Below are 18,312 nucleotides of genomic sequence, written 5' to 3' on the forward strand. Positions count from 1 at the left end.
CGAATGACGCCGATGCCTACCTGAGTAACTACCAAACAAAGCAAAGAAGGGAGTGACGCGGTATGACGATATTGCATGGCATGGGCATGGGCATGAATGAGCGGTGGATGAGCGGTGTGGTGGACCCGTCATACGTAGACGTGGGTATTATCGCCACACTCAATTGCAATTAACGGTTAACTTGACTCGACTTGACCCCGCTTTTTCCCCGTCTAGACTCTGGTTGGACTCTGGTTAGACCGCTCCTGTAGATGGATTGCGGGGGGACTGTGGAGAGTGCGGGGGACTGCGGGGGTGGAGGGGGCGTAAGGGTTGTACGGGATGTAAGACTGTGGGGTGTAGGGGGAGTAACTAGGGATTCCGTTTCGAATCGGGCTCCGCCAGTTGGGCGGGGGAAGGGATGGGGAAGGGGGCGTCATCGGTCTCGTGGCTGGTCGGTTCGCGGGGGTTTAATGGGGAAGGGACGGTTTGGCTTTGGCGTGCAATTGGAATCGGGAATCGGGAATCGATTGGGCTCAAAGGGGGAAGGGAGGAGGAAGGGGTGAGGGGAGATGGAGAGATGGGGCGAGGAGGAGAGGTGGATGGGGGGAGGGGGAATGGGGTAGGGTGGGGATGGGGCGCGGTAGGGTGATTGGCGTTTGGCGGCGGCGGGTATACCCGCTCCGGAGTCGCTCGTGGGAGCGGTAGATACCGGTACTGCTGTGTGTACTTTACGACTACAGTCGGGCGGACGACGGACGACGGATGGCCGTCACTCTAAGGCTTTCGGCTGAGATTGTCGATATCTTTTGGTTTATTCATCGCAGCATTCGGCTTTGATACCGGTATGTACATCTTGGGGCTGTTATGTACTGTACTGTTATGTACCAGAAGCAGGCGCCAGAGAGAGCGAGAGAGAGAGAAGGTCAATTTACCTATTGTCGCACACGGTCGTCGGTACGGCCGCGCAACTTGCAAGAGGCAGAGGCAGAGGCAGAGGCAGAGGCAGGTCGGTTGACGGCGGGTGGTTTGTCGGGCGATGGGTGACGGGCCGTGGCTCGTGGGCTCCCGATTGACGGATTTTTGATTTGGGGCAGTTGTGACGAGTGACCGCCTATGGTGCGGGGAACATTTCGGCTTCAGCGTCGACAGTGGCCACCCTCCCACCCTCCCATAACCATCTACGTTTTGATAAAAGGGTCTATCGTCTGCACCTTTCCATGACATGATTATAGATAGTCTTGTCGGACCCTTCAGCTGCCTCTGGCAGACGTACGGCCCTCAGCCCTCAGCCCTACAGCCGCAAAAAACCGGCGAGTCGATCTCGTGAGGGCCGGCCCGGGGCACGCGCATCGCAGATTCGCAGCCATGGATGGGTACGGGGATCGCGGAGAAGGCGGAGCTGAACATGTAGATACATTGCTTTTTTTGTTTTTTTAATGATCGTCTTCTTTGAGGGGTCCTACGGATAGGCAGCTCCGAGTACGGTAACAATTGCAGCATACCTACGGTACCTAGATCAGCTCTATCGGATCATGATCTGTACTCTACATATGCATAAGCTGTCGAGCGTGGGGACAGACCAGCTGGTAATTGATAAATATGAGGATGTGGGTTGGGAACTGAGTGCTGAAGGTTAGGTATTGGAACTTAGAAGCCGCGAATGGAGCTGGGAGATTCCTCAAGACTCACAAATGGACTCAGCTGTGGAGCCGCCTGTTGGAGACTTGGAACTTGGAGCTGGCGTGCGTTGAATGAGTTGAATGGGGCTCTTGGAGTGTATAAACGGTAAACCACCCAGCTGTGGGTGGAAACGTCAATCTTAATGTTCTTTGGGAGAGCAGTAGCTAGCTGGGTGCTGCTTCTGTTTGTAAAGTCGTCCGAGTGAGCAGGCACACGATATCCTGGCATGTCTGCGGACCGGTCAACGAACATATCCTCAAGGGTGTTGAACGTCGATGCTTACATACGATGCAGGATCGGGTGCGGCTTAAGACGATGGACTCGATCGATGGAGCCGGTAGAGCTATGTACTGAGACTTGAGTTGTGTAGCATGTGTCTCCTTCGTCAAAGCTCTATCCTCACGAGTCACGAGGACCACGGCGGCTGGTTATCTCATCCACCTCCCGCTCTTGAGGTCAATCATCTTTTACGAGCGCTGGCCCGTTGCCTGTAGGAAGCTCCTCCCATCATCACTTCTTCTGACTAACGATCTATCAACTTGCCCGAATCAAAATGACTATATGTATGAAGACACGAACAAGGGAACGGCGACTACCTACCGTTCCTCCAACCGCATTGAAGTTCATTTTATTGTCGGCCGCCGGCGGAGTTGTGGAATGTGCCGTATCTATTATTTACGTCAAATTCCGATCAACGTCTGTTGGCTTGCCTGTTATCCACTACATACATGATACCTCGGGGCAAAAACAGAGATCCCGTCCCCAATATCGTCCGTTGAGTTCCTGCAATACGCATGAAATCTCCGTAGTTCATTCGTTCGGCGCGGGTCGGAAGATCATATATATCGTGGCTCCAGGATTCAAGGCCTATCCTGTAGGCTGTAGCCACTTGGCCACTCTCGTCCGCATCTCCCCCAGCAACGGCGTCGAGTACCTGAAGATCCACCAGGAGCAGCAGATATGGCGACTTTTTGCGGCGGTATGTTCTCTGTGTACGGTTGACCGTTGTACCTGAGATTCTATACCCGGACCGCACGCCTGGTATGAGAAACCGGGCTGGAGTCTGGACGATATCATCGCCGGCTGGGTGGCACTCACACCTAGCTAAATACCGACTGGATGAGCCTGCAGTATCGGTTCAGTCGGCCCACCCGCCACCTCCCTCAGCACCATGGAGGTAAATTGCCCATTCGGCCCAGGTAACCGTTCACTTGCCATATCGGTACGCTTTCTTTAGCTTCAACTTCCCGAACAGCTCCCCGCCTCACAGTATCTCGCTCGGTGTTCACAGTATCTCGCTCGGTATTCACAGTTGGCGGCCGCGGCCGCTCACGATAGCACGCTATGCTATCGATGAAGAAACAACGTCGAAATTATACGGAGCGATGAAACGGTAAGCTTATGAGGGGTGGAGTGGGGATAAGTGCCATCGCCAATCGCCAATCATGCGCTGGGGGAGGGGAGTCCTCACCCGGCTCTCCCAGGCTCCCGGCTGACTGCATAAACATCCAGAGTACCTATATCTCCGCGTAGGGTAAGCAGATAGGTAAGCAGGCAGGTATCCGAGCTATAACTGTGGCTACCGTGGCTATCCCCGGACTTCAGGCCCTCCGTCGGCGCGGTTGGAACGGTCGGGGAAAAGGAGATATATGTACTACCTACAGTACCTACGTAGGCAGGTGAGATGGAGACGTTACCAACGGACGGACGGACGAACGAACGAGCTGGACAATTGATCTCTGTATGGCTCTGGACCGGGCCGGGATGGACATCGGAGCCTTCATGAGCAGTGGAGCCTGAAGGCCGAGACTGCTATTCTGGTGCCTTTCTTGTAAGCAATCGAGGTATAGGTAGAGAATGCCTATACCGTATGCAACCGCCACAGGCATATTTGTATGTACTGATACATAACGCTCTGGCACCACGACCAGGAACCATCGAGGACAGGTCACACCGAAGTTAACAGGCCAGGAAACAACCCAACAAGTGCAGAACATCCGCACCCTGCTGAGGGCTGCCGTTTCGCCTCCCCGTGGGGCCGTCAGGCGTCAGCATGTTCTCTACGCCGTTTGACAGGTCAGGTCAGGCCAGGCAGACCCGGAAGACCTGCTTACCTACGTAAACAAAACCCCCCAAAAGCAAACACGGTTAACCGTTGGTTAAGTGCATCAATCGCAATCGCAACGGCCGCCCCAGAGCCAGAGCCTACATGCAGCCTACATACAGCCTACGGGCACAGCCCGGCTACTCAAATTGTGCGAGTGCATACTCTACATACCTGGAAGCGGACTTCGGACTCTCCTCCTCTAGGCTCCTGTGTTGAATAGCTGCGATACATACGATACATACGACACAATGCATGTACGCACCCGACTCTACCCGAGCTGAGCGCTGAGCGCTGTGAACGAACACCGAACACCGAACACCGAACACCGCCCCGACGTGCGCAGGCAGTGCAGTGTGCACTGTGCAGATCAGGGCTGGCCGCTGGTTTCTGGCCGCTGGTCGTTGGCACACAGCACAGGCTCCCAGCCGGCCGGCCTTCGTTCCTTCGCGGCCTTCGTTCCTTCGCGGCCTTCGTTCCTTCGCGGCCTTCGTTCCTTCGCGGCCTTCGTTCCTTCGCGGCCTTCTTTCCTGCTCGGCATTCCTTCCTTCTCGGCACATTCCAGTCGTATGTATGTACCGTATGCATGCACACGTAGTTATACCGGAGTAGAGCCGACCGTGCACGACGCCTTGCAAGAAAGAAAGAAAGAAAGAAGACGGAAAAGAAACGGAAATGAAATGAAATGAGATGAGATGGTCGGTGTTGATGTTGATATTGTGCTCCCCACGGACGGCGAACACTACCGGTATGTACCTAGTCCAAGCGAGATCCTAAAAACCGCAGGCGCCTCGCCTACTCTACTCTGCGGCCAAGGACTCAAGGGGCTGGTGATGCAATGCCAGTGTTCGGCAATCAAAGACACGTCTGGGACTCTGGGACTCTGGGACTCTGGGACTCTGGGACTCTGGGACTCTGGGACTCTGGGACTCTGGGGAGCCCGAGTATGTACTCTATCATACCATGGAGTACATGCCATCTAGGCACAATCTGTGCATGTGTGCATGTTTCTCGCCAGCAGCGGGGTGACGGGGGCGGGATCGCTGACTGTGCAGTGTCTGTGCACTGTGCACCGTGCAGTCGCTGCGGCGTGCGCTACAGGTGACAGAGTATGTAGCTACATGGTCCTGTCACGCCACTCTTGGGTCTAGATATCCAAGACTCCAGGTTCCAACAGAACGGGTCGACTGCCGGCGCTGCGGCGCTCAGCTGGGTAGCTCTAGTTACAAGCGGCGATCATTCCGCCCCACCCCGCCCCGTCCTCGTGACGCCGTCTCGTCTCGTCGAACGTGCCCAGCATGTAGGCCCGGAACATCTCGCGCTCTCTCTCTCTCTCGACTCGACTGCCCGGAAGAAAATGGATCTCCCAAGGCCGCGTTCGCACGGAGCCGCCGAGCTTCACCCGTGCGGATGACGGTGTTCTCGCACGAGATGGCCGAGTCCTCCCGATGGGTTGAAACTTGATGGGTTGATCTTCGGAGTCCGCACCGTGGCGATCGCCACGGGGTAGCTTGGCCCTTGGGTGCTGTATGCTCTGCCTATTATATAAGTTCTGCTGGGAGGGGGGAGGGGGGCATAAGTAAGCATGTACTGGTACATAACTGCTAGTATCTGCTTCGTACTGGCTGACTGGCTGACTGAATGACTGACTGGCTGGCAGTGCTCTGGAGAATCTTCAACTTCAAGACTCGGACTTACACCTGCTCGGTAGGTTGGCACTCATCCTCCTCCTCCTGGAGCGGACAAGCCCACCGTACGGAGCGGGCCCTCTGGGCACGTCGGGACGTCGACTGGTATAGTATCCAAGCACCTAAAGTATGAAGTACTCTATCTTCAAAGTCAGTTCCGGGATATGTTCGGTAATCATCAAAGACAGATTATTCTTTTTTTTGGTGGGTGTGGGAGGGGGATTATGAAGATGGAGGTTTAGAGTGGGTTCAGAGTGAATGGGGATTGCAAGACTCAAGTTGCAAGTATCGTTCTATTTCCGGGCACGCATCGCAGGACGCCGATCCCACATTCTACAATGGCAGGCTGGCAGCTCCAATGCTCAATGCTCGTTGAACCTCACCACCACCCACCACCCACAACCCATCCACCATTCACAATCCACCATCCACCACCACCGCCTCCCCAGCCCTCCCACCCATCCATGAGTAATTTTGCCCGACCGCTGGCCCTCCTGCACGACAACTGGACCGGACGCGATAGGGCGATGTCGTGTGACATGACGGCGAAAACAATGCAAGCCCAGTGCGCCAACCACAACCCGCAATTCGGGATTCGTGGCTGACTGACTTGACTGACTTGACTGACTGGCTTTTCGGACCCGCCTCGCGTGCGTCGCATGCGTACTCCGTAAGCACGTCACACATCACACATCACACACTGCGCCCGTCGTGCCCGTCAAGCAAGTGGGTGAGAACTTTAGCTGGCTGGCTGGCTGGCTGGCTGGTTGGACAGCCGGACAGCCGGACAGCTGGATAGAGGGAGGGGGGATGGGGGATGAGGGATGTCTGTGATGGGAGGCCTCGCCGGCGATGCAGTGCTGCTGCTGGTATATCATGGCTGGCCCTTCCCGCCCCCCCCCCCCCCCCCCCCCATCACCACCCCCTCTTCGAGTCGGTTCGGTTCTCGAGCTTCAGCTCTTTATTGTCGAAGCCGTATACATAACGTCACCGCTGTCCACCTCGTCCCTGGTTTATTCTTGCCCCGTGCGCTGAGACCTCCATCCCCCGCACCGCTGCACGACCCGCCCGCCCGCCTGCCTGCCCGCCTGCCCGCCTCGCCCGCCCCACCCGCCCGCGCGCTCGCGCCGGTCCTCCCCCCCGCCCCCACCCAAAGCTGCACATCATACAAGTGCAGACACGAAAAGAAATACAGAAAATAAAAAAAGACAAAATACAACCCGAACCTCGAAATGACGGAAGACGCCTGGCTCGCGGTGCTGATCCTGTTCTTCCTGCTGCCGACGATCCTGCTCTCGCTGCGCATCTACTTCGACACGTCGCGGTACCTCCGCAGCGGCTACCTCGCCTCCAGCGTGATATCGCTGATGTTCGCAATAACGTGCTATCTCTTCTTCGCGATCGCCTGCGGCATGACGTTCTACCGGTCGAGACGGCGAGTGCTGTATATGGACCGAGTGCCGGATCCGGACGTGGCCACGGGACGGCGGAGGGTGCCGCCGCTGCGCGCCCTGGGTCAGCCGCTCAAGGAGGCGACGATACTCCACAGCTATATCGTCCCCACGGGGCTGTGGCTCTGTAAGGCTAGCTTTGTGGCTATGTGTGGGTTTACCCTCACCCGAGCCCGAGAGAGTGTGGATGTAAAGCGAGTGAAAGCTGATGAACGAACGATCGGACAGACTTCAATCTGAAACGACATCTGAATGCCACCACTAAGAAACTGCTGTATGGCACCATCGCGTACCTGGTCGTCTCCTACCTCGTGTTGATCCTGACGCACGCCCTGTGGTGCGGCCGTATCTTCGGAAACCAATGGTACCCTCCTCTCCTCTCCTCTCCCCCGACTGCATTTGCTCATCCTCACCCAGGGCACGCACCCCGCAACACCACTGCACGCCCTTCACGCACGTGCTCAGCATCAGCATCTACGCGATCACGAACATCACGTCCGACATATTGGTACTCGCGATCCCTCTGGTGATATTCTACTACATCCAGGTGCCACCGCGCGAGAAGTACGCAATCCTCTTCCTTCTGTTCCTAGGGCTGGCCACGATCGCGACCACGGCGACGTGCTGCGCACTGCACATAAAGTTCCGCTCGCACCTGCTGGTCTACTACTCATTCATCCAGCTTGCCGAGCTGCTCGCGTGTGTCGAGCTCTCGGTGGCCGTGTGCGCGGTCTCCCTGCCGAGTCTGAAGGCAGTGCTCTATAGAAAGAGAGAGCTGAGGAGAATGCGCGGCGAGAGTAAGCGCAGCACCACGCACACTGTTACTACGAACGCTAGCGCGAGGAATACGATGGAGCGAGGGCGCGGGGAGGATGAGGACGAGGACCCGGAGGAGGAGCAGGCGGATGGCTGGATGCCCGACGGGGAGGAGGACGAGGGAAGACTCATCATCATGCGCAGGATCAGCTATGAAGTCGAGTCCTCGCCCGCGGAGATCCCGCTGCCGCTGTCGCCGTTGTCGCCGATGTCTCCGGGGCCGGCTGTGAGAGTATAACATAACATTGGGCTTTTTTCTTTTCTTTTCTTTTCTTTTTTGCTGGGGCATGGGCTTGCGGAGTTGGCATTGGAGTGGAGTCGGAACAGGAGTTGGTTTGGAGTTTTGGGCGTTTTGATTTGGTCTCTTTTTCTTTTCTTTTTTTCTTTCTTTCGTGTTTATGAGGTTGGGTTGGGTCATGTTTGTGTAATGTTTGTACCGATATGAGCGATGACATGATGTACGGTAGTTATCGCCGATTTATTTGGTGGTATACATATTAATGATGATGATGATGATGTTGTTGTGGGCGGGGGATAGGTAGGCCTCGAGTATGATGTTTACTGTAGTCTGTATAGTCCAAGGAAGGGGAAAACTGTGGTAATACTACATGCCATATCGATCATGAAGAAGATGGAAGTAATACGGCAAAAGTACGGGTTTTTGGGGCCCTGATACGGCAATAGTGACCAGCCAACCGGCACGCCCGTAAAGCGCAAAGGCGGGTGGATGATGGGAGCCGAGATATGGAAGCCAGCATACTCGGTACCCGCTAGAAGAGGAGGAGGAAGTGGGTGAGCGAAGACACTCATAATGTATGGTATCCATCAAGCCGTAGCAAGTGAGTGTGAATAGGCTGGCTTGCTCAAACAGAATCCTCTCGCGCTCTACCGGTGAGGTGAAACATCGGCAGCTTCCCGAGTCCTAACCAGCGGGCATGATCATCCATTAACTATGGGATCATCCGCCGCCAACGGGCCTTCCGTACACAGCAGATCACTCGCTGCATAATGCACAGTGCATGGGGCATTTTCGTCCGCAGCCGTTCAAGCTTCACGGCTCACTTCACATGTTAAGGGGAACTGTAAAGGAAGGAACATTCTCACTTGGCATCGACAAGTTCAGTTCAGTTCACCGGTCGTTTCTTTGCCGCAGCCGGCCGGCGCATTGGAGACTTCTATTTACATACTCGGTCTTTGGGTATGTATCGACCATCACCGTGGTGACGACTGATCATCTCGCCATGCAGGGACCGGGATGCTTATTTTACCGAAAAAAGCTACTCCAGTCCACCCCATGCCGCCGTGCCGTCTTATGATGTGCTGCAAAAAGCTTGTCTCCGTACCTAGCTCCCCTCCATCGCAGAGCTGTTACCTCGGCCCATCGGCCGGGCGAGACAATGGGGGGGGGGGGGGGGGGGGGGTGGGGGTGCTTTCCATCTCACAGCACCCTCCCCCTCCCCGCGCACTTCTCCACCCCATAAACCAACCGCCGCCGCCGCCGCGATGATCCGCCAGCTAATACCCCGCATCTCCCGCTATGGCCGCAGCTACTCCACCGCCGCTGCCGCCGTCCCCCCCAGCCCCAGCAGCGGCGCCCTCCCCCTCGCCGGCCTGACAGTCCTGGACATGACCCGCGTCCTGGCCGGCCCGTACTGCACGCAGATCCTGGGCGACCTCGGCGCTACAGTCGTCAAGACTGAGCACCCCGTTACTGGCGATGACACGCGCGCTTGGGGGCCGCCGTTCGCTGAGACAAAGGATGGCGATGGCGAGGGCGGAAGGGGGGAGAGTGCGTATTTTTTATGTGTATGGCCCCCCGTCTGTTTCCGGGGGGAGAGAGAGGGTGGGGAGATCGTGCTGATGGATGGGTTGCAGGCAAACCGGTGAGCGCGAGGAAGGCGAGAGGGACGGAGAGAGGGACGGAGGGATGGGAGGGCTGAGTAGGATGATGGGAGGGCAGGAACAAAAAATCGATCGGCATATCGTTCAAGCACGCACGGGGACAAGAGATCCTGCGGCAGCTCGCGGCCCAGTCTGACATCCTAGTCGAGAACTACCTCCCTGGCACACTGGCGCGATACGGGCTGGACTACGCCTCGCTCTCCGCCGCCAACCCGCGACTGATCTACACCTCCATCACGGGCTATGGGCAGACAGGCCCGTACGCCGCCCGCGCCGGCTACGACGTCATGGTTGAGGCCGAGTTCGGGCTGATGCACATCACGGGCGAGGCCGATGGCCCGCCGGTAAAGGTGGGCGTCGCGGTGACAGACATGACCACAGGTTTGTGGGCGAGTAATTCCATCATGGCGGCGCTTATTGCGCGCGGCGTGACGGGCCGCGGACAGCATATAGATGTGGCGCTCAGCGACTGCCAGGTCGCCACTCTGGCAAATATTGCCAGCTCCGCGCTGATATCGGGGGAGAAGGATGGGGGGAGGTTTGGGACTGCGCACCGTGGGTTTTCTCTCCCGTCCGGCCAGAGCAGGAAGACTGATTTGCGGGGGAAGCGTCCATCGTACCTTACGAAGCATTCCCGACGAAGGATGGCTCGATCCTCCTCGGCGGCGGCAACGACCGCCTCTACGGCGTTCTGTGCACGAAGATTGGCCAGCCGCAGTGGACGGCCGATCCCCGCTTCGTCACCAACACCATGCGTGTTCAGAACCGTAAGGTCCTTGTTCTCATGATCGGCGACATCATGAAAACAAAAACCACCCAGGTTCCTCCCTCCTCCTCCCATCTGCCCCCCCGCCTTCCCCTGCTAACGATTTCAAAGGAATGGCTCCAAATCCTCGAAGGCTGCGGCATGCCCTACGCGCCTATCAACGATATACAGACAACGCTGGCGCACGAACACGTGCGCGCACGCGGGATGGTGCAGACGGTCGAGCACCCCACCATTGGGCCCATACGGCTGGTCAATACTCCCGTCAAGTACTCGGAGGCGACGCCGGGGATCCGAACGCCGCCGCCGACATTGGGGCAGCACACGGATGAGGTGCTGCGGGAGTTGGGGTTGGGCGAGGAGGAGATTGCGGAGTTGAGGGGGGAGGGCGTTGTTGCTTAATATGGCGTGGATCGGCAAGCTCGAAGGTACAATTTATGCTGTCGCTCATCCGTAGATAAGACGGTACATGCGCTGCTCGTGCTCGCTCAAGATATAGTTCCAAGTTCCAACCAGAGCCAAAGCCGTGGTGTTTACCAGTGATTGACGTTAACGATACGATATCATTCACCGTGTCCCAAAGCCATCTAATATGTAGAAACAACACCTGCCGACAGTTCTAGTTCCAGCCTGCGCAAACTCCTCACCTACAGTGTATGTAACCCTTATGCACACCCAGCCCAACGCCCAAGTGACGCAGCAGCAGCAGCAGCAGAAGACATGCCTCCATGCCATTCCAGTCGAGTCCGTGACCTCATGGCACGCACGACACACAGCCACGCACGGCACACAGCGCTGCAGGGCCCGCACAGTATCCAGTAGCAGGAAAATAACACCCAGCCGCGGAGCTAGATGAGCTCGCAGGCGAACCCACGCTCAGTGCACACGGCCGTCGACCGGAACCGCAGCGGCAGGTAGGGCGTCACAAGGCATCACTCACTGCCGGGATTTTGGCTCTCCACCACCTGGCGGCGGGGACTTGCAGCACAGCTACTTGGCTAGATACCTCTTGGTAAGTATGTGTGTAGTGTATTGGGTGTATGTGTAAGTACGCAACCCCCCGCTGTGCCGCTGTACCGCGTATCAAGAGCCAGCCAGCCAGCCAGCCAGCCAGCCAGCTAGGCGTGTGAGCACTCATCAAATCCCGCAGATCCACAGCTTCCTCGCCAGGCTTCGTCACCAGGCTCCAGCGGCTGGTAACCGCGGTGGTTCAACCGCTCATACTGCTGCCTACCGCTACCGCCTCCCCGCTACCGCCTGCTCCCTGCCTCCGGTGGTCAGGCTCCTCCCCGCCCGATGCTCGCCTTTCGATGCTCGCCTTTTGATGCTCGCCTTTTGATGCTCGCCTTTCGATGGGAACTTCGGTACAATGTGCAGCGGTCGATACACCGGCTCCTTCCTTCCTTCCTTCCCTCCTTCCCTCACTCACTTACTCTCACTCTCACTCTCGATCGAAGGGAGGAAGGGATGGAGGGAGGGGGGGAAGATTGGATTCCAAGCATGCATTCCTCTTTGCCGTTCCCGTTCTCGGTGTCGAAAGTCAATGTCAATGTCAAAGTCGAAGTCAATGACAAAGTCAACATCAAAGCCAATGTCAAAGCCAATTTCGATTAATGTCAGTACCAAAGTTCTAAAGCCAATGTTCCAAGTTCCAAAGCCAAACTCAAAGGTCAATGCATGTTCCAAAGTGATGTTTGATTTCCCTCTTGCTACGTGACAACAAAACCAAAACAGACCAAGACCAAGAACCAAGACCAAGACCAAAAAAAACCAACACTCCCGAACGGAACGGAAAAAAAAAGAACACAACAAAAAGTTACTACGGGAAGGGAATTGGGGATGATTGATTGATTGATGTGAGCGTATGAGTGTGTGTACGTCTCTCCATCCACCAAGCCAAGCCCAGCCAACAACAGAAAAGAAGAAAAAAAGTCAAAGCAGCCAATTTTTTCCCCTTCTTCTAATCCTTCATCTCGGCGTCCTCATCCTCCTTGTTCTCAGCTGTCGCAGCGACAGCAGCAGTGGCGGCGTTGATAGCCTTGAGGGCGACATCGACGCTCTGGGCGGGATTAGCGGGGGCCCTCTTGAGCACGGTAGCCTTCTGGGTGGCGTCGACGGCCTTCTGGATGACCACGACGCTGCGAACGGTGCCCTTGGCGGCGCCCGCCTTCTTGACGCCGAGGCGCGCGTGCAGCTCGTACTTCGCGTCGCACAGCAGCTGGATGTCGGCCAGGTTCTGCTTGGTGTGGAACTTTTCGTTGGCGCTGGGACTGTCGCCAGACAGCCCGTAGACCGCGTAGCCGAGCCCGCGGAATTGCGCGGTGCTGTCGCGGAACGCACACGCTTGCGTCGTGCAACCGGGCGTGGAGGCTGGGGAGTGGGTGTTAGCAGGGTTACATATATATGTGTGTGTGTATGTGTATGTGTGTGTGTGTGGGTGTGGGTGTGTGTGTATGGAACGAGAGGATTTGTGGGGGGGATGGGATCATGTACCCTTGGGGTATGCGAAGATTACAATGCCCTTTTCCGAGGCGGCGACGAGCGCGCTGATAGTGGTGGTTTCGCCGGTATGGGTCTGGATCTCGGGAAGATCGTCAGGGATAGAATCGCCCTCATTCAACTCCGCGACAGCGGCCGGGGCAGCAGCAGCAGAGGTGGCTGGGGCGACGGCGGCGGCAGCGGGCTCCTCATCGGCGGTCGCGGGCTTTTCCTCGGTAGCGGGCGCGACGGAGGCTGGGACGACAGCAGCGACAGCCTTCTTGACAGCGGAGGCAGCCTTCTTGACGGCGGGAGCCTTCTTCTCGGCAGGAGCCTTCTTCTCGGCAGGAGCCTTCTTCTCGGCAGGAGCCTTCTTCTCGGCAGGAGCCTTCTTCTCGGCAGGAGCCTTCTTCTCGGCAGGAGCCTTCTTCTCGGCAGCGGGCTTCTTCTCCTTCTTCTTCTCCTCCACGTCCTTGGGGGCGGCGGGAGTAGTGCGCTTCTTCTTGGGCGCGGGCGCGACGACCTCGGGCTCTGCTGCTGTGGTGGCCTCCGCTGTCGGCGAAGTCCTCTTGGCTGAATTGCGCGCACTGCGGCGGAGGACGACTGGAGGGGCCGACATTGTGTGTGTGTGTGTGTGTGTGTGTGGGTGGAGTGGGAGGGTGATAAAAGGGGGATGGGGGATGTGTGCGCGTGAAGGGTAGGATACGATACGATACTACAACACGGAGGGGTGCAGAGAGAAGGCGGCGGCGGGGAGGGGGTTCGGAGGAGGAGGAGCGAGAGAGCAGGCAGACGAAGTTTGGGGGGGATTGAGTAAGGACGCGTGCGTTGTGAGGGAATTTATACTTGCTGGTTGGTTGGTGGTGGTGGTTGTGGTGGTGGGCAGAATCGATATTCCTCCTACCTTACCTTACCACTGCTGCACTGTACGTGATGGCTGCTGCTGGTGCTGGTGCTGCCGGTGCTGGTGCTGCTTTTGCTGCTGCTGCTGTTGTTGCCAGTGTTGACACCCAGAATTGCGGATTTGCGTGCGTGCCCTGAGCGCTGCCGCTGTCCTCGCTCCTGCCCCCGTCCATCCCTTCATCATCCATTGCGACTCTCGTGCGCTCTCCTGGAACGAGCCTCTAGTTACTGAGGAAAAGTGACTGCACTCTTCTGGCGCTCCCTCCGCCCGTCGCGCTTCTTCCCACTCACTCCATCTCCATCGTCCATTCCCTCAGACGCCCATTCCCCCAGACTCGCAGTCCCTCTTCGCCCGTTTTCGCGTGCGGTATGTAAGCAACTACATAACCACATAACCAACCACATAACCAGCAGGCCGGGGCTCGCTTTCGCTTCGATTCCACACTGCGCACATCTACGTATCTGCCGTACCTAGAGCATGCTCATGCGTTTTCTTTCCTTTTCCCCCTCTCTCTCCTGCCTAGCAGGCCTCGTATGCTACATCTCATATCCACCTCTACCGTGCCGGTAGCGGAAGCTGGCATTGAAGTTGACAGGCTGGCTGACTGCCTGGCTGGAGGACAGTTATGGCCAGGCAGGCTGGGCGGTGGGCAATGGGCAGCACACACTCCGGCCCGAGCATGAATCATGATCACTCGTATGTAAAAGTCAGGCTGCGGATATGAACTCAAAATCAAAATCGCAGTCGCAATCGAAACCGGTTTTTTCTCATCTCGTCCGGTCGTGGTCTGGGGAAGGAACGCGAGTGGCTACACTGGCTACACTGGCTGGCTGGTATAGTCTCCCCGCCGAAAGAATCCGGCACGTCAGGACTCAGTCAGTCTATCAACAAAAACCCTTCATTTCTGGCTCTACATAAGTACGCTGCTGCTGCTGCGGCGGCTATGTATCGATGGGCAGTGGTGGTTGGTGCTGATACTTGCACTACACTTGATAATGGAACTCGAAAACGTCAGGTGAAGTGCATCAGCCAACACTTTGCATGTAACGAACACAAACCCAACCCCAACACGCCCGACCCCCCAGGCCTGACAATTCCATAATTCCATGATTCCCATTCCATTCCAACCGTAAATAACAAAGGAAACATAACATGAGGAATGATGATAGTAAGAAGATGAAGAAGATGAAGAAGATGAAGAAGAAAAGAAGAAGAAAAAGAGTGATGGTGATGGTGATATTACGTGATCCCAACACAAGAAATTCGAAAAGAAAAAAAAACTAAAAAAATACTCGAGAGGAACAACACCGAAGCAAGAGATTTGAAGATACGTTTCCACCCCAATCACAAAGACAACCACAGACCAAAAAGAACCAACGCCAAGTAGAGGAACGAATACCCTTCTCAGTTCTCCCTGAGTTCCAGCTGAGCCTTGAGGACCCGCGCCTCCTGCTCCATTTTATCCACGAGCTTCCTTGTATCGAGGAGCACACCCACCGAGCTCTGAAGCTGCTCGTACTTCTGCACCGTTTTGGCCGTGGGCATCGTCAGATTGCCGATGCCCATCTGCGCTAGCGCGTTCGCGACCTTGGTGGCGGTCGCTCCCTTGACGTTGCTGGCGACCATGCCCGAGCGCAGCTTGACGCCCGACGCCAGTTTGTCGTGGTTGGAAACTCCGTACATGGCCTCTTCTTCTTTCGACAGCTTTCTGCGCTTGACTTCTTTACTTTCCCGCTCCTTGGTGTTTCCCGGTCCACTGCCACCGGCGCCGCCGCCGCCGATAGCGCTCCTGTCAATTGAGTTGGCAGATGTCGGAGTCGGTTGAGCAGTCTCTGCGCTGTTGCCGCCGGCGCCATTGGCCTGTCCCAATGCGATCGACTTCCTCTTTTTGTTCTTGTCCGAGCTCGAGAGCATCAGATCGCGCAGGTGCGTGAGGCCCTGGCTGCCGGTATATGGCGCGATGGATCCGGTCGTCGGCGGGAAGTTGAGGCGCTGGAAAAGATCCCGGCGCTCCTCGAACATGCGTTCCTGATTGCCAACGATCCTCTTGAGCTCCGCCAACAACATCTCTTCCTCCTTGAACTCCTCCTCAGTCTTGTTGAACTGTCGCTCAGCCATCGCCTTGCGCATCACTTCCCGCTCCTTGTCGAAATTCATGAGGTTGAATGTGCTGATCTCCTCGGGCGTCATTTGCCCCATGGGAGTCCGCAGTTCCATCAATACGCGACAGACCAAGTAGTACCTCGCCTTTAGATCTTCCTGGCTGCGCTTCTTATCCGGCCACTCGTAGCGATCCCAGATGATCGGGAAGCGCAGGTCGTACTCGCGGCACAGCGCGAAGAGGTAGTCAGTCTCGTCCTTCGTCCAATCGTCGTTCTTGAGAACCTCGTATTCGCCATTGGTGTACTCGGGCACGTCGACCTTAACATTGAACTTGCTGAACTTGTAAACGACGTCGCCCGGGCTGTCGGATTTGCGCTCCCAGTGGTGGAGCACCAGGTCGTCGCCGCGAGCAGGATTCTGGAAGCCTTTCCACACCCTACGCAAGACAAAAGCCACCCCTTAGTTCTGTCTGTCCCTCCCCCCAATGCGGAATGTCGCTCACCATGGATTCGCCTTTCCCATCCACCGCGGCTTCTCTTTGAACTTATTCTCGACGATGGCAACTGGAGGTGGGTTCTCTCCCAGGAGCGCGAACAGCTCGCGAGTGATACCGTCTGTTCTCCTATGTTAACAGAGCTCTGCGACTAAGGGAACTCTGGAAGGAGAGGCAGGCACACACCTGGTCGCTTTTCCACTGTCTTCTGTTTCTTTGCCGGTGGTGGGCGCGGAAGGCCCTCGACAGGACCGGTGATGTCCATGACATCGCGGACGTCTTGGAAGCCGCTCATGCTGAATAGATGAGAGTCGCTGCGAAGTGTGGTGTGGAGTGTGTACGAGTGCGGGGGGTAGAGGGGTCGTGGGGTTTCGTTCGCGTCCGAGTTGGTGAGTGAAGGAAGTTACTCTACCTTCATCTACCTTGAAATCTAGATGCGCGAGCTTCCATGGTGGTACACGCTAGTAAGCAGTCTCGGAACCTGCCGAACACCGCGTTGCTGTCGTAACGGACTCTCTCATCTCTTTGTGGAAAGCAACAAACACATCAGCGAGGAACCAACACCACCAACACCACCACCATATTATCACACAGACACATCCGACATTCCACGGCTTCAACGGACTCTTTGTTATCCCGCCCCACATACCCCCCATATAACGCATCCACCCCCCACCATCCGCGATGTCCGTTGAACCGCGATCCTCGCCTCCGCCGACGACCACCACCTCGATGGCCGCGCAACTCCCCGAAATCGAATTCGGCTTCGACGACCTCAAGGAGCGGATGATGGCGTTCACCGTGCGCTTCGACGAGTTCATCAAGCAGGGCCGCAAGCGCATCCTCGAGGACAAGAACGACTATGCCAAGAGCATGCTGGAGTTCAAAGGTACCCCACCCACCCCGCCCCGCGCACCCCACAGGAGCGATGGGCGCTGACGACCAGACTGTAGATAATGCCCGTGCGCTGCGCGAGGATCGCGACTTCTATGTTACCAAGGAACAGGAGATCAAGGAGCAGGTCAAGCGCGATACCGCCGAGCTGCTGGAGGCCGAAAACGCCATCGCCGATATTGATCGGAAGCGCAGGGTCAAGGAGGAGCAGAAGGAGGCGTTGCAGGCGCAGATCGAGGAGGTTAAGCTGGCTATCGAGAAGAAGCGCGCAAGTGAGCAGACCAGACGTCAGATGTCCGTGGAGGTTTGGTGCTGATCGCGTACATCCAGTCCGTGCCGCGCAACGACAAGCCCTGACCCAGCAACAAGCCAAGAACGTTCCCGAGCTCGTGTTCTGGGAAGACCACTTGGGAATGCGCATTGACGGAGCCGGGGTCGCCGATCACCTCAAGATCACGTTTACCCACCTCAGCGAACCAGATGTCGAGTCTTGGTTCGTGGTGAGTATGGTCAAGAGGGACTACGAAGGTACGTTGCCCACACACCAACCACCCGGTGTCGCCATCTCGTATCTGACCATGAATTGTAGTCGTACAATGCCGGCCACGCCTGGACATGGAAGATGTGGGCCGCGTTGCCGACAAGTTGAACGAGACGAGGGAGTTTGCCGGGTTCTTGAAGGATATGAGGAAACTGTTCAAAGCCAATGCTACGGGGGCTTGAGTGGGGGGGTGGGGGGGTGGGAAGCACGCAATTCATCGCAATTCATCTATACATCACCATCATCATTGTCTGTGACTGGATGCGACCCATTTCTAGAGCACATCGGGCAATCCTCTCGATGTCCCGTTTCCAAAAACCATAAGGGATGCAGTAGTGAAGCCAAACGACGAACCAAGATGGAATATCTATCTACGAGTATCTAACAAGACATCCATTCTAATTCCAGCAGCAGTAGTCATAGCACCCGCACCCTTTGTGTAGGTAGCTGAACGAATGCCCCCAATATCATCTTCACCCACTCAACTTTACTAAACAAACGAATCCGACA

At 56.6% G+C, this 18,312-nt stretch overlaps 6 protein-coding genes across 6 annotated transcripts; 4 read left to right on the forward strand and 2 right to left on the reverse strand.

The window, feature by feature from the left end:
* The first annotated feature begins 2,189 nt into the window (after nt 1–2,189).
* On the forward strand, nt 2,190–2,768 carry BZA05DRAFT_387311 (uncharacterized protein). Its single transcript, XM_051482560.1, has 2 exons — nt 2,190–2,330; nt 2,391–2,768. The coding sequence occupies exons 1-2, from the start codon at nt 2,216–2,218 to the stop codon at nt 2,675–2,677; spliced, it is 402 nt and encodes a 133-aa protein (XP_051343089.1). The 5' UTR covers nt 2,190–2,215; the 3' UTR covers nt 2,678–2,768.
* Nucleotides 2,769–6,584: 3,816 nt separating this feature from the next.
* BZA05DRAFT_471222 (uncharacterized protein) lies at nt 6,585–8,400 on the forward strand. Its single transcript, XM_051487947.1, has 3 exons — nt 6,585–7,056; nt 7,134–7,269; nt 7,323–8,400. Exons 1-3 carry the CDS (start codon nt 6,687–6,689, stop codon nt 7,957–7,959), a joined length of 1,143 nt encoding a protein of 380 aa, XP_051343090.1. The 5' UTR covers nt 6,585–6,686; the 3' UTR covers nt 7,960–8,400.
* A 927-nt stretch (nt 8,401–9,327) lies between these two features.
* Nucleotides 9,328–10,902, forward strand: BZA05DRAFT_387315 (formyl-coenzyme A transferase). Its single transcript, XM_051482561.1, has 5 exons — nt 9,328–9,527; nt 9,597–9,604; nt 9,682–10,178; nt 10,232–10,443; nt 10,501–10,902. The coding sequence occupies exons 1-5, from the start codon at nt 9,348–9,350 to the stop codon at nt 10,789–10,791; spliced, it is 1,188 nt and encodes a 395-aa protein (XP_051343091.1). The 5' UTR covers nt 9,328–9,347; the 3' UTR covers nt 10,792–10,902.
* A 1,447-nt stretch (nt 10,903–12,349) lies between these two features.
* BZA05DRAFT_332197 (thioredoxin-like protein) lies at nt 12,350–13,749 on the reverse strand (the record flags this gene model as incomplete). The annotated part of the gene is made up of 3 exons (XM_051480636.1): nt 12,350–12,759; nt 12,883–13,147; nt 13,714–13,749. Coding segments are annotated over 3 exons (711 nt in total), but the record flags the coding sequence as incomplete, so codon positions are not given.
* Nucleotides 13,750–14,941: 1,192 nt separating this feature from the next.
* On the reverse strand, nt 14,942–16,758 carry BZA05DRAFT_387321 (uncharacterized protein). Its single transcript, XM_051482562.1, has 3 exons — nt 16,554–16,758; nt 16,377–16,488; nt 14,942–16,310 (listed from the first exon to the last, which is right to left on the reverse strand). Exons 1-3 carry the CDS (start codon nt 16,660–16,662, stop codon nt 15,176–15,178), a joined length of 1,356 nt encoding a protein of 451 aa, XP_051343093.1. The 5' UTR covers nt 16,663–16,758; the 3' UTR covers nt 14,942–15,175.
* A 145-nt stretch (nt 16,759–16,903) lies between these two features.
* Nucleotides 16,904–17,991, forward strand: BZA05DRAFT_387323 (chromosome segregation protein Spc25-domain-containing protein). Its single transcript, XM_051482563.1, has 4 exons — nt 16,904–17,256; nt 17,321–17,533; nt 17,592–17,789; nt 17,851–17,991. Exons 1-4 carry the CDS (start codon nt 17,052–17,054, stop codon nt 17,982–17,984), a joined length of 750 nt encoding a protein of 249 aa, XP_051343094.1. The 5' UTR covers nt 16,904–17,051; the 3' UTR covers nt 17,985–17,991.
* The last annotated feature ends 321 nt before the right edge of the window (nt 17,992–18,312 follow it).

The sequence above is a fragment of the Tricharina praecox genome (assembly GCF_024521635.1).
Source record: "Tricharina praecox strain CBS 144465 chromosome Unknown BZA05scaffold_3, whole genome shotgun sequence".
In the NCBI taxonomy this organism is placed as follows: domain Eukaryota; kingdom Fungi; phylum Ascomycota; class Pezizomycetes; order Pezizales; family Pyronemataceae; genus Tricharina; species Tricharina praecox.

What these genes read in the sequence shown, in the direction of transcription:
- BZA05DRAFT_387311 (XM_051482560.1), top strand. Translation starts at nt 2,216, where the DNA reads ATGACTATATGTATGAAGACACGAACAAGGGAACGGCGACTACCTACC. An exon ending in AGTTGTGGAATGTGCCGTAT is followed by an intron (nt 2,331 to 2,390) that starts CTATTATTTACG and finishes TCCACTACATAC; the next exon opens with ATGATACCTCGGGGCAAAAA.
- BZA05DRAFT_471222 (XM_051487947.1), top strand. Translation starts at nt 6,687, where the DNA reads ATGACGGAAGACGCCTGGCTCGCGGTGCTGATCCTGTTCTTCCTGCTG. An exon ending in GGCTAGCTTTGTGGCTATGT is followed by an intron (nt 7,057 to 7,133) that starts GTGGGTTTACCC and finishes ACGATCGGACAG; the next exon opens with ACTTCAATCTGAAACGACAT. An exon ending in CGTATCTTCGGAAACCAATG is followed by an intron (nt 7,270 to 7,322) that starts GTACCCTCCTCT and finishes ATCCTCACCCAG; the next exon opens with GGCACGCACCCCGCAACACC.
- BZA05DRAFT_387315 (XM_051482561.1), top strand. Translation starts at nt 9,348, where the DNA reads ATGACCCGCGTCCTGGCCGGCCCGTACTGCACGCAGATCCTGGGCGAC. An exon ending in GAGGTTTGGGACTGCGCACC is followed by an intron (nt 10,179 to 10,231) that starts GTGGGTTTTCTC and finishes TTGCGGGGGAAG; the next exon opens with CGTCCATCGTACCTTACGAA. An exon ending in TGAAAACAAAAACCACCCAG is followed by an intron (nt 10,444 to 10,500) that starts GTTCCTCCCTCC and finishes ACGATTTCAAAG; the next exon opens with GAATGGCTCCAAATCCTCGA.
- BZA05DRAFT_387321 (XM_051482562.1), bottom strand. Translation starts at nt 16,662, where the DNA reads ATGAGCGGCTTCCAAGACGTCCGCGATGTCATGGACATCACCGGTCCT. An exon ending in GACAGTGGAAAAGCGACCAG is followed by an intron (nt 16,489 to 16,553) that starts GTGTGTGCCTGC and finishes ATAGGAGAACAG; the next exon opens with ACGGTATCACTCGCGAGCTG. An exon ending in ATGGGAAAGGCGAATCCATG is followed by an intron (nt 16,311 to 16,376) that starts GTGAGCGACATT and finishes TGTCTTGCGTAG; the next exon opens with GGTGTGGAAAGGCTTCCAGA.
- BZA05DRAFT_387323 (XM_051482563.1), top strand. Translation starts at nt 17,052, where the DNA reads ATGTCCGTTGAACCGCGATCCTCGCCTCCGCCGACGACCACCACCTCG. An exon ending in GAGCATGCTGGAGTTCAAAG is followed by an intron (nt 17,257 to 17,320) that starts GTACCCCACCCA and finishes ACCAGACTGTAG; the next exon opens with ATAATGCCCGTGCGCTGCGC. An exon ending in TATCGAGAAGAAGCGCGCAA is followed by an intron (nt 17,534 to 17,591) that starts GTGAGCAGACCA and finishes GCGTACATCCAG; the next exon opens with TCCGTGCCGCGCAACGACAA.